The following is a 13536-nucleotide window of genomic DNA, read 5'->3' on the forward strand; positions in this document are numbered from 1 at the left end:
TGTGGGCCTTGTGAGAGAGGAACAACCTCAACAGGTTTTAATGCTTTGTCAACAGGATAGCCCAGGAAGAGGGACTCCACCGTTAAGAGTCTGTATGTTTACACCGCAGGGAAGTCAGAAGCTGCTGGGGAAGCATCCAGCCATCACCCATAAGAGCAGCTGCTGCAGGAGGAACCAAGAAGGGGGTCTCTAAAGACAACTGCTCACCCCACTCCACACACACAGAGAGAGGAAGGGATCAGCTTTAAATATTTTTATGGGCCAGAGATCATGGAGCCAGCAAAGAGTATTACCAGTCTCCTACTATGTAAAATCTTTCCTGCCCTATTTCCTTGCCTTCCCTTTCTCTTGAATTTTGATCCTGGTGGGTGCCAAACAGTGAGCTGGAAGAGGAGGGGAGTAGAGAAAAAGCAAAAGAATACTATATAACCTTCTTCAAATGCAGGCAGACTGTAGCCGGGAGATCAAAAATGAGGAGATGCATTGCTTTTGAATGATTATTAAAGCATTGTTCACTGTTTTGGAATGGACCCTCTAATGTCTGAATGAAGACTGAGTTTATGAATTAAAGTGACCTAAGAGCTGTTTATTTTCCTAGAGTGAGCTGAAATGTCATGCAGCCTGCGTATTCATTAATGGCAGAGGAAAAGCTTCCCTAACAGAAATAGGTTAAAGAGTACCACAGGAGATATAAATAGCTGTATTTTATTCTATCCCATATTTAGAGCTTGTTCAAAATATTGTAAACAGAAGAAATGCACACACATTCACATACATGCTTGTTACAGTGGATCTCCTAAGATATATTCACTAACACAGAATACTCATTATCAATGTTGTTTTTTTAATATAACTAAAGAGAGCAACACTGGAATTTGATGAGAGATAATTGCTAGAAGCCAAAAGGAAGGTCTCCAAAACAAGAGAGAAAACGATTAAATGCCCTCCTGAAGAGTAAGGTATGGCTGCCCCTTGAACAATCCCAGAGAGCAGCTTTATGAAGAAATGCCAAATAACACAAGAAAATAATATAGCTTTTAAAAAGCTGATACCAGTGTTGGTAATAGAGTAGAAACAGCGTGAGAGTAAACTGGGATAATTTTTCTGGCCAGTAACTCTGTGATATATCAAAATCCCTAAAATACTGACAAAGATATTCTATTTCTAGGGATTTGTACTAAGAAAACCATCGGTAAATACACAATGACATAAATTCAGACATGTTATTAATGATATTAAACAGTTAGAAAAATCAAACACATGAAAAAGTGGCTTTCAGACATTAGACAACACACAGTATGGGACTACCATTTCTGAAAGAAGGGAAGCCAACAAGATAGGTCTACAATTTCCCCCAGCTTACTGCCTGGAGAGAATTTGCAAGCTGCAGTACAGGAAGTCAAACCCAGCAATTTTGTTGGCTTCAGAGAGCCTGAGGCAACTACAATTTGAGATCTGAAAATACCAGAAAGGAGGTCATTATACAGAGTGAGAGCTCAGATTTGCAGAGGAAGAAGGTCTCAAGTCTTTAGCAGAGTACGGATATGTGCATATACGAGAAGAAATTAGTCAAAGCCTGAAAAAGAACCACTAAGCAAGCATTAGGCAAAAAAAAAAAAAAAAAAAAAAAAAAAAAGCCCAAAACTAACACAGCTCTAGGAACAATTCACAATTCTACCAAACAGTGAGGAAAGATTTCGTAATATATGGAGCATCAGGCAGAGTCCTCTGAAGAAAACTTTCTCAGTAGTGGGGCTAAATTAAACTGCAACTAAAGGCTACCCTCAACTAATCCTAACACAGCTTAAAAGCAAATATTGAAAAAGATCAACCTGAGAGACATCTATAGAATTAGTACTACAAGAAACATCAAAGGATGTCCTTCAAGCAGAAGGAAAACAACATCAAATGGCAATCTAGATCTCTGCACAGAAAAAGTGCAACAAACAGAAAATATGTTGGAAAAATATAAAAGATTTTTCCTCATTTTTAAAGATTACTTCAAAAGATAGTCAAGTGTTTAGAGCAAAAATAATAGCAAAGTATAAGGTTTATGTCACATGCAGAATTAAATATCACTAAAGAACACACAATAAGGCAGAAAATAGAAGTTTACTATTGTATAATTCTTACATTATAAATAAAGTGATATATTACTTGAAGTAGATTGTGATTAAAATATGTATATGGTAGACCCTAGAGAAGCCACTAAAAAGTAATCCAACAGTGAAGATAAAACACTCAAAAAATACTTAATTGATCCCAAAGAAATCAAAGGGCAAAAAGGACAGATGAAGTAAACAGAAAAAAAAAAAAAATCCTGATAGATTTAAACCCAACCATATTGATGACTACGTTAAATGTAAATGGTCTAAACCTCCAATTATGATTTAGAGATTATAAGATAACAATCTAACTATATGATTACAAAAACCTACTTAAAAATAAAGGTGTTCATAGGTTACAGGCAGAAGAATGGAGAAACATACTTTGAAGAGTGACTATATCAACATCAGACAGTAAACTTCAATATAAGGAATATATTGAAGAGACAAAATAACAAGATCAATTCATTAAGAGAATGTAAGCTTAAATGTGTATGAATGCAAGTAGTAACAGCTCTAAAACAGATAAAGAAAAAGTGGTATAACTAAAAGGAAAAACAGACAAATCCACAATTATAGCTGAAGATCTCAAGACTACTCTCTCAGTAATTGATAAGACACAGAACACTTGAACAATACTAACTGCCTATTTGATCCAATTGGCACTTATAGAACATTGTACCAACAAGAGCAGAATATATATTCAAGTGCAAATGGAACAGTCACTAAAATAGACTACATTCCGGGCCATAAACAAGTCTCAAATTTAAAAGGACTGAAACTATAAAGTGTATTTTCTGACCTCAAAAGAACTAAACTGAAAATTTTTTAAAAAGTTATGTGGAAAACTACCAAATATTTGGAAACTGACACACCTTTAAATAAACAATGGGTCATACAAAAAATAACAAGAAGATTAGAAAGTATTTTGAAGAGACTGAAACAACATAAAAATTTGTAGGATGTTACTTGCTTATATTAGAGAAAAAAGGTTTCAAATCAATGATCTAAGGCAGAAGTTGGCAAACTTTTTCTGTGAAGGGCCAAATGGTAAATATTTTAGGCTTTGCAAGCCACACAGTTTCTAACCTAACTATTTAACTCTGCTGTGGCAGTACAAAAGCAGCCATAAACAATACGTAAATGAGTGGATATGGCTATGCTCCAAGAAAAATTTACAAAAATAGGCAGTGGGCCAGATTTGGTACATGGAACACAGTCTGCTGACCCCTGTTAGAATATCAGCTCCATAAATGCAGAGAATTTTGTCTGTTTTGTTAACTACTGCATCCCCAAAAACGTTGTCATTTATATTTAACAGTGCCTGACCCTTAATATATGCCAGATCAATACATGTTGAATGAATTAGCGAATTTAATCCTCAGAACAAGCATGAGTTAAAAATTGTCATTTTACCAATGAATATACTACACGATCAATAAGTAAATAATCAGTATTTAAGCTCAAGTCTGTCTAATTCCAAAGTTTTATGAGCTTTCCACTACATTACACTAATAAGACAACGGCATTACTAATTATAAAAGTTTTATTCGACCTCATATGGATTTTCCACCCGTTTTTCTTTTCCTGAGCCTCAGGACCAAATGAACAATACACTAAACTTAAAAGAATATTTAGAGATTTATGCTTATTTCCTCATCTATGTCATAATGTATTTAAATATCTATATTTTGGGTTAATATTTGGATTACAATTGATGCAACTAAACAGATTGAATCTTGAACACAAACCCCCTTGTAGTTTTATAACCAGGAATACTAGAGACTTAACTTACTTAAAACAGGTAGCATGTCTAGAGAACCCAATCAATTTTATGTGCTCAGACGTGTAGCACACAGGAGTATGACATTAATTAGTATTTATTCTTTTCAAATGCACAAAGATGTGAAAAATGTGAGGGAGAAAAGGAAAAAAATAAAAAAAACACCAAAAGTGTCCCATTCTTTCTTGCCATAAGAATGCCTCATTCAATCCTCTCCACATAGAGGAGGGCTCTTGGCTCTTGTGCCACTCATGTATTGCAGCCCTGTCCAGTGGGCTGCTATTCTGTGCTTTCAATAACCAGCTCTGATAGCTGACCATACACATTTTCTTCCCTTCATAAGTCAATAATCAATGCCAGCTGTTCTCCAAAAATAGGCATTCAGAAAGCACTAGAGCAGCTCTGAATATAGATTCAGCAGACTGCACATCTTTCCATCATTTATTCGCTTGCCTGGGGTTTTACCATCATCACAATCAGGAGTGAGCTTGAAGGAGCCAACTACTGTTTTGTCAAGTTTTCCTCCTTTGGATGCTCAGGATAGAATTGTTAAAAATTTGTGTACATGAGACCAACACTGCATACTAAGAAGCTATTAAAGGGTAAGACAAATAGCATCCACACCGTTTGCTTGCCCTGAAGCCTTAATGTTTATTGTAATCTGATGCTGTAATGATTGATGATGATGTCATAATGCTGAGAACTCATGGCTTACACAGCCATTGAAAGATTATTAAACTCAGGAAAAAGATAAAAGTAAATGAAAAATGATATAATAAAGCTGAATTTTTCAGTTTCTTGACTGTCAGATCTTGCAATAAAAACATTTAAGTTATATAAGTCAACAAATCTTTGGGACAAATAAAACTAGATTTCTTACTGAAATTACATAAGAAAGGTAAGCTGTATCTTTATCCATAACCAATAAAAGAAAAAAATGTGTCCTCCAAGGGCTTAATTTTGGTGCTTGAATAGGGACTTAGGATAAGCAGGTTGTACTGGCTCCTGTAAAATCATCTCGCTTTTACCAGTGTATTTTAAGGTAAATATTTCCTCTTTAATTTTAAGTAATAGAGCATTACTTAATAGCCACTATTTAGAGAATGCTTGCAGTGTTCACTTTTCATTTTCTTCTCACTTAATCCTAGCCAAAACATGTGCTTCAGATCACATAATTTGTAAGGGGTAGGGCTGAAATTAAAACCAAACTAAACCTCAGACTTGATTCTGAAGCTGCCCTGAGTCTCAAACAATGAAAATATACATGGTGCATCACATACAAAGAAGTTAGAAAATGATTATCATTTATGAAAGCAACAAAAAAATGCTAATCAGAAGTAACACTACCAACTTCCATTAGCAAAACAGTGGAACCAAACCCAGGAACACTTCTTATGCTTAATTTTTCTCAACTAGATTTCCATGATGTTCCTACAGAACTCCAGAGTTGTTCATCCCACTAGGTCCATTCTTTTGGGAACTCATGGGCTCCAAGTTATATTGAGAAAAGTATAAAGTAATAAACATTTGTATTTTAATCATTCACAGGAATCTTAACAGGATATGTAAAAATATGATACGCACTGGAAAAGCTTTCCTACAAATAACTACATAGTGTACACTACCACTATGAGAGCTTCCAGCCTTACTACATGCTAAATCATAAGATAAACAAATCTTATACTGATATAAAGATGCCCATGTTCCCCGAAGGGAAGAAGATATTTAAAACATTTCTGCTTCATACCCAGGACCACTGTGCAAACTGATTTCAAAAACCATTAGTCCAGAGAAATAGATGTATTTAAAACCCTATTGCTTTTGTTCATAGGACCCAATGTTTTTCTCTTCTTTGCCAGGTATCCGCAACTTCTTTTTTATTTTATTTATTTATTTTTTTTTATGAGACGGAGGCTCGCTCTTTCGCGCAGGCTGGAGTGCAGTGGCGCAATCTCTGCTCACTGCAAGCCCCGCCTCCCGGGTTCAAGCCATTCTCCTGCCTCAGCCTCTCGAGTAGCTAGGACTACAAGCGCATGCCACCACGCCCGGCTAATTTTTTGTATTTTTTAGTAGAGACGGGGTTTCACCATGTTAGCCAGGATGGTCTCAATCTCCTGACCTCATGATCCACCCGCCTCGGCCTCCCAAAGTGCGGGGGATTACAGGCGTGAGCCACCGCGCCCGGCCGGCAACTTCTTGTAAGAACAATAACCTATTTACCAGTACTATGTGTCAAGCTCTGTGCTATGTACTTTGTATGCATTGTCACATGTATTCCTTCATATAGTCCTATAAAGTAGGTACTGTTATATGATTCCTATTTTACAGATGAGGAAAAACAGGAAATTAGCTCAAGTTACACTGCCAGCAAGTGTCAGAAATAAGACTTTAATCCAGGACTATCTCACTACAGGGCCTTGCTCTTACCTACTAAGCTAAGAGAACCAAATGAGACCTCTAAAATTATCTGGTCTCAAACCCTCACTTTATAGATGAGGGCATTTTAACCCAAAGAGCGTAAGTGAAATGTTCAACATCACACCTTGATTACTGGTAGAGTCAGTGCTAAAACCCAGGGTTTGCTTTCCTATACTCACTCTACTACCCCATATGGCCCTTTTCTAAAATTTGAAAACAGAAATACATTGTAATATCCTACACAAGTATTTCCATAAACTGTCTATCTGACTCACTGTACAATGCTCAGGAGACCCTCCCTGATTTTTTTGAAGCAATCAAAAGCTGCTAACCCTTGTAACTATGGCTGATTCTGAAAGATCAGCATTTTTACAACTAAGCTAACAATATAATCCACAATTTGCTAAGAGTTCTTATTATGATGGCTCAATGATGTTTTTCTCTTACATTTTAAAATGAGGTAAGTTGTAATCAATCTTTAATATGCTGGTTCTCAAACCTGGTCACATATCAGAACCACCTGAGTTGCTTTGAATGACCCAGTGTCCAGGCTACATCCCAGATTAATTAAATTAGAGACTACCTGGGCTAGAACCCAGGCATCAAAATTTCTTAAAACTCTGAGGTATTCTAATACACCACCAAGTTTGAAAACTAGGGCTTGAATAATTATTAAAACTTAAACATAACATTTCAGGTGGCATTAGATCAAATGAGCTAGACTAACATGATGTCTAACATTGTTATCAACTACATTAATCCACCTTCCTCAAAAAATTATTAGAAAACAAATTTAACAGATTTCAAGAAAACTGTCCTATCATAGACCACCAGCCTCAGTTATTTGACAAGATTCTTCTTAGCTGGTTCTATAGAGAAACATATGGAAATCCTTAAATACACACACAAAAAGCAACCGGGCTACCAGCCAAAATGAGCTCATAATCATAAACATACCCATTGTTGTTTCCATGCACGTACTTGGGAAGCAACATCCTGGTCTATAATGAACTACACTCATGAATTAAGTCAGTGATAACAGTCCTCTTTCCAAAGCTAATTCTAAGAGGTTTCTTCCTTGATTTAGGTCATTATTAAATGACAACTGTGCATTTCATATTAAATGACAACTGTGCATTTCACAAGGATATTAAACTCTCACAGGTTTTGAATTCCATAGTAGAAGACAATGATTATTTATGGGGTCACATGACCAATCAAGATGATTTCAATCACTGATTAATAGAATTAACAATTAACAACGTTAATTAACAATTAACACTAACAAACTTGTTAATTGTTCTTCCTAGTTTAAAACTTTAGTTATGGTAAATATTTGTATTTCTTACTTTCAGAGTATAATTAGCCCTTTTTCTGTTTTTTAAGTCTTCTCTAACTTGGTTTCTTCTAAGGAAGATGTTTCGGCTCTGACCTTGCCTACTTTTAGTCCCGACTGCATAGTAAATTGGCAAAGCTGAATACTTCTCAGTGCTTACTTAATTAAAATTTGATTCTACTAAGAAATATATATTAAAATATTTCATTTTTAAAGAATTGTGATCTCATGGCCCTTTTTCTTAGTATTTGAAAAATGATGATTCTGATCCAAACATAATTCAGAATAAAAAATGTCTACTTACAGGTATCATCCAGTTAGCCAGGTCACCATATTTGGAAACCTGCATCGCTCCTAGCATTGTCAGATCAACATGTCCCCTGAGAGAAAGAGGAAGAATAAAGTGAACCTCACAAGCTTTTGTCCCCTTTGCTTGAACTTGCCAGCAATTAGAATAACTTCATACCACCAAAATATACTTGCTTCCCTCACCACACAACTGATTTCCTAATAGATCAGCTCCATGCTGACAGAGAAATAATCACTAAAAATTCTTTTTTGAAAAAAAAGTTACAGTATACATTGTCTCAATAACAAACTATGAACAGGTGTACACAGGAAGATTGTTCCCTTCAGTGAGGCAGAATGTGACTATTTGAACACAAACACTAGCTAGAAAGTGAACACAGTTTGAAGAAAATGTTAGAATCCTCAGAAAGCACCTTAGAAATGTTTATTTCAGTCTGGTTGGCACAAAGACATGGATTCCATTTTGGGGGTTCTTTTCCTAACAGTGGGCTGGATATTCAATGCCCAACATTCGATGTGAATAATTTCACATCTTGCAGCCGAACAAACTCCTGATAGTTTTCTGGCTGGGAAATGTGGCTGTTTCAGAGCCTTGCTAACACACTCAGAGGATGACTCAGCTCATTCCATACTGTGTGAAACATGAGGGGCTCTGTTATTACGTACCCTCTAATCATTGCAAATGATTCATCGCTGGAGAAAAAAGAGGCTCCTGGAAGAATAGTAACTGTTTCCTTGCCTAAACACACACACACACACAAAAGAAAGAAAAGGTTATTAGATTTCTAAGAGTATCATGGTGAACAGAGGTCCGTATCTTCTCCATTCCCAAAAGAACTTAAGCTCCCTTTACCAAAATGCAGTGACATAGCAGGTGGGGGGACATAGTAGGAACCTTTTGTGGTGGAAAGCATTTTGTCACTGACATTGCTCTTGCCTTTGCATGACGATAATGAAAAGCAGACCACTTTTAGTTTTCTTATTGTTTGGAAATTCTCTACAGCAGCAGTCCCCTTTTTGGCACCTCAGACCGGTTTTATGGAAGACAATTTTTCCACGGACTGGGGGATAGGGATGGTTTCAGGATGAAACTGTTGTTCCACATCAGCTTATCAAGCATTAAGTTATCATAAGGAACGGGCAACCTAGATCCCTCATATGCACAGTTTACAATGGGTTCAGTTGGGCTTCTATCAGAATCTAATGCTGCTGCTGATTTGAGAGAAGGCCAAGCTTAGATGGTAATGCTCGTTTGCTCGCCTGCTGCTCACCTCCTGCTGTGCAGCCTGGTTCCTAACAGGCCATGGACTGGTACTGGTCCACAGCCCAGGGGTTAGGGACCCCTGTTCTACAGGAAATGCACCCCTCTATTGTCTATACCTCTCCAGCCTCTCACCATCCCCATTCCCTTCACAATCCTCTGCTAAATACTACTTAGGAATGAGGAGGAAGGCAGTTCTGGGGTAACACCTGCCAGAATCTAATGCTACTGTAAGTCACTGAGACAGAGAGACTGTGGAATCAACATGAACATATGAAGGAATGCAATTTTGAAGGGAATGACATAGGAGATGCACCACAGTTTCTTTTTTTAATCAACAAATAACTTCAGTGATAAGAAGAATAACTTCTGAGACTCTAATGTACAGCATATAGTATTAACTATAGTTAATACTATACTGTATAACTGAAATTTGCTAGAAAAGAAGATCTTAAGAGTTCTCACTACGAAAAAAGGTAACTGTGAGGTGATGGATGTGATAATTAACGATTGTGGTAATCATTTCACAATGTATATGTATATCAAATCATCATGTTATATGTCTTAAATATAAACAATTTTTATTGGTTAAGTATATCTCAGTGAAGCTGGGGAGAAATAAAAATAAAATTAGAAAAAACATATAGAAAAAAAGGACCCACCTAATTCCTTAATTTCATTTGGCCTGAACTCTCGACTTTTCATCCCTCTCCCCTTGTCTTTCTTTTTCTGACTCATCTGTACTCTCTTGCCCCATAAGCTTCTATTAAAACCACAGGATTTTCATAAAATCAGGGAATAACATGGTAATACTGGCCAATGTATTTAAGGTTAACTTCCAAGAAGTCCCCTTGGAAGGACATCTCCCAAGACTTATATCTTATAATGAGGTTCAGAGCTGGAAAAGATTTTCAAGGTCATCTACTACCCATAGAACTAATAAAATCACCTGACTCATATCTAAGCTGCTCCCATCTTGTGATCTATTTCCTCTCTATTCAGGAGCTTCAGGGGCCTGGGAATAGCTTCTGGTCTCAACCAGGAAGGTGCTCACATACCACTGTGCCAAAGAAGGTGCTCACATACCACTGTTTTGAGAACACCCCATGCATGGCCCCAGTATAATAGGGCAGACAAAAAGAAAGAGAAGCAAAACTGTTATTCCAAAATTGGAATAGGGAATAGCTCCCAGAAACAAAAGGACCACAAGCAGTCTGAATATCCCTAGCTGTGCAACACAGTTATATCCTCAGATTCTCAAGTCTTTCCCGAAAGCTAACTTTTCCATCAATATCCCCCTCCATTCAAACTTGAGTATGGAGAAAGAGTAAGCTTATTTATAAATATATAAATATATAAATATTTCATCTTGATATAAATATATATCTCTCGAGGGAGTTTTATTCCAAATGATAGAAATATTTTTGTATCTTTTAAAGTACACAAAACTGAAAAGTTTTGAAAATACTTCCTGGTATGGTTAGCAGGGGCTTTTAAACAGCATGTAAGACTTAGTGGATTAAATTAGATAATGCATGCAAAGTCCTTACTCTAACTTGCCTGGCACAGAGAAAGGGCTTTATAAACATCACCTTTTATTATTGCCATTTTTGTTACTCCTCTCTCCAAAGCTACTTATAAAAGAGACAATGCCATTGCCCCTCTAGGGATAAATGCTACAGGACCAAGCAATTGGCTTATATGGTGGGGTTGTACGGCCAGCCTGTGTGAGCTCTAGGTTTTAAGACAGGCATAACACAACTAAACCTTATTCTAGACACAATGTCTATAACCTGCAAATTCAGATCTTCGTCAGTCCTGTGGGAAGTCAAGGAGGAGGAATTTGTAGGACAAAAAGGAAGAAAAACATTAAAAATTCCAGTTCTTTGTTTTTTAGGGGCTAAATAACACTGACTTCCAAAAGACAATCTGCACTGGCTGATAATACATAGAAGGCATATTTACCATGTTACAGGAAACTGAGATCAATGGGAAGAGCTTTGGATCTCCCTATATTATTTGTGAAGCATAGTTTCATTAAAGAGCCCAGAAAACAACTCCCTTGAAAAATCATCATCAAGGCCTCTGCTAATACATTACAGCATCTTAAAAATTACATTTTTTTGAAGCAAGGTTAATTTTCAGCATTTTTAAACATCCAATATCTAAACAAAAATAAGTATCCTAAAGTTGAATCCATGGTTTTCACATACGATGTCCAAGTTTGGTCAAGAAAAGTCGTTAACTAAAGGCAATCAACATAAAGAGGGCTTTCTTATTTGGCTATTCCTGATTGATTTCTGTCTCCTCCAATTTTTCTTTATGTATATCTGAATTTTTCATATTTGGGCAATAGAGTTATCAATTTCATGGTCACTGAGTCCTTTGGCTCATGATTTAACAGGTCATCCACACAATAGTAAATGCCTACTATATGCCTTAAACAGTGTTATAAACCAAATTTGGGTGATCTAAACTCGTGGTTTGCAAACTTTAACATTCATCAGAATCACATGGAAGATTTATGAAATGCAGAGTTTCTAATTCAGTAGGTGTGTGGTGAGGTCTGAGAATTTCATTTCTAAAACATTTCCAGTGATGCTGATGCTGTGGGTCTGGGGACCACACTTAGACCACACTGCCCTAAGCAAAAGGAACTTACTATACAGCAAGAGAGATAAACAAATAATTACAAGGCAAAATGTGATATGCTTCTCAGAGAGACACTAGATATGTTGTCGGTTTAGGGGAAGGGCATTTCTGAGCTATAGTAGGATTTGGAGAAGAAAAATGAGCTGGAACTTGAAGGATAGGCATAATGAATGTTGATAGAAAGTTATCAGTAAGGAGATGGGGATAAAAATGGAATGGAGCAGAACAAAATCTCATGAAAGACACACCAAGAGCAAAGACATGCAAAGAAGAGTATGAGCCATAATCAGAAAACACCCAGCAGTCCAGAATGGGTACACAAAAGTATCCTTGAAGGGTACAGCAAGACAGAAAGCCATAATGGTTGGTTGCAAACACTAGAGATCTAGAATGCCATGTTATCTGCACTTTAGACTGCAGCCCTGTGATTCTTCGCATGTGATACATATACCGCTAGAGCAGAGTTTCTCCTGCTTAGCACTATTGAGCACTGGGGCTGGTTAACTCTGGGGGATAGGGAGACTGTCCTGGTTGCTGTGGGATGTTTATCAGCATCCCTGGCCTCTACCTACTAGATGTTACTCCCCCAGGTGTGACAATCAAAAATGTCCTCAGACATTGCCAAATGTCTCTGGGGGCAAAATCAGACCCCACCCCACTGAAAACCACTAGTGTAGAGAAGACATGGCAGGGGCCAGGGATATTAAACATGGTGATTCTTTCTAAAGCAAGTTTAATCAAAAGTTAAGTCATTTAAAATACTGTATATTAAAATAAGAAAACATTAAGAAATGAAGAATGCAAAATGCACAATACAGAAGCAAAAATATGAGACTTAGAAATTTCACAACTGCATTGGGTTACTCTAGGTTAGAGCCCAGATCTTGATGGGACCTCTGGAACGTTCCTAGCACTGCTGTCTGCACCTCTATGCAAGTCAGGTCATCAGCAGATACAACTCAGTGTATACAGAAAAAGGCCAGGGGTCACAAGGAGGAGACTGGGTACAAACTCAGTCCCTAGCAATGTTACCTTGAACCCATCACTTCAATTTTCTGGACCTCAGTTTCCCAATTTGTATAACAAGGTTTCATTTGAGGTTCCAATGGTATAATACATGTGAAAAAGTATGCTCTAAGCCATATAAAACTATACAACTGGTAGTTCATTTTTACATAACCTTATGAGACTTTTTTAAAAGAGATCCTTGGAAATAGTTCTATTATTATTTTGAATTTTTAATATACCAATTATATCCAGAAACATAACTCTTTGTATTCAAAGAGATTTCCATAAAATGCTTTCAAACTAACACAAATAATGGGTTGATCTTCCAGGTAATTTTGGGAATTGAGGAAACCACCAATTTATATTCTAGGCTCTCCAGCTTAAAGTATTTCCTAATTTAAAATCAAAAGTATCAAAGGATCAAAAATCCCAAAAAGGACTTTGAAAAAGTTATAATATTATTAAACTGACCTGCAGCTTGGCTTCCCATAAGCAATAAATTCCTGTTTTGTAAAGTAGTTTATAAACGTGGCACTTCATGTGTTGAAGTTGAAATATAAAATTGGTGTAAATATAAAATTGGTGGCTTCATTTGGACTGAGTTACTTCTAAGCTCTACGGAATCAGAAACACCTACTGTCCAACCACATGGAAAAAGTTAACA

At 36.7% G+C, this 13536-nt stretch overlaps 1 protein-coding gene across 1 annotated transcript in view; it reads right to left on the minus strand.

Annotated features, from left to right (window-relative positions):
- OXCT1 (3-oxoacid CoA-transferase 1) overlaps positions 1–13536 on the minus strand; it is a gene marked incomplete at its 5' end in the record, with an annotated part of 139601 nt that overhangs the window by 56186 nt on the left and 69879 nt on the right. Inside the window, 2 exon segments of the mRNA NM_001133195.1 lie at positions 7947–8022; positions 8618–8690. Of these exon segments, the coding sequence (NP_001126667.1) occupies positions 7947–8022; positions 8618–8690 (149 nt within the window).

This window comes from Pongo abelii, chromosome 4, assembly GCF_028885655.2.
Source record: "Pongo abelii isolate AG06213 chromosome 4, NHGRI_mPonAbe1-v2.0_pri, whole genome shotgun sequence".
NCBI classification, from domain to species: Eukaryota; Metazoa; Chordata; class Mammalia; order Primates; family Hominidae; genus Pongo; species Pongo abelii.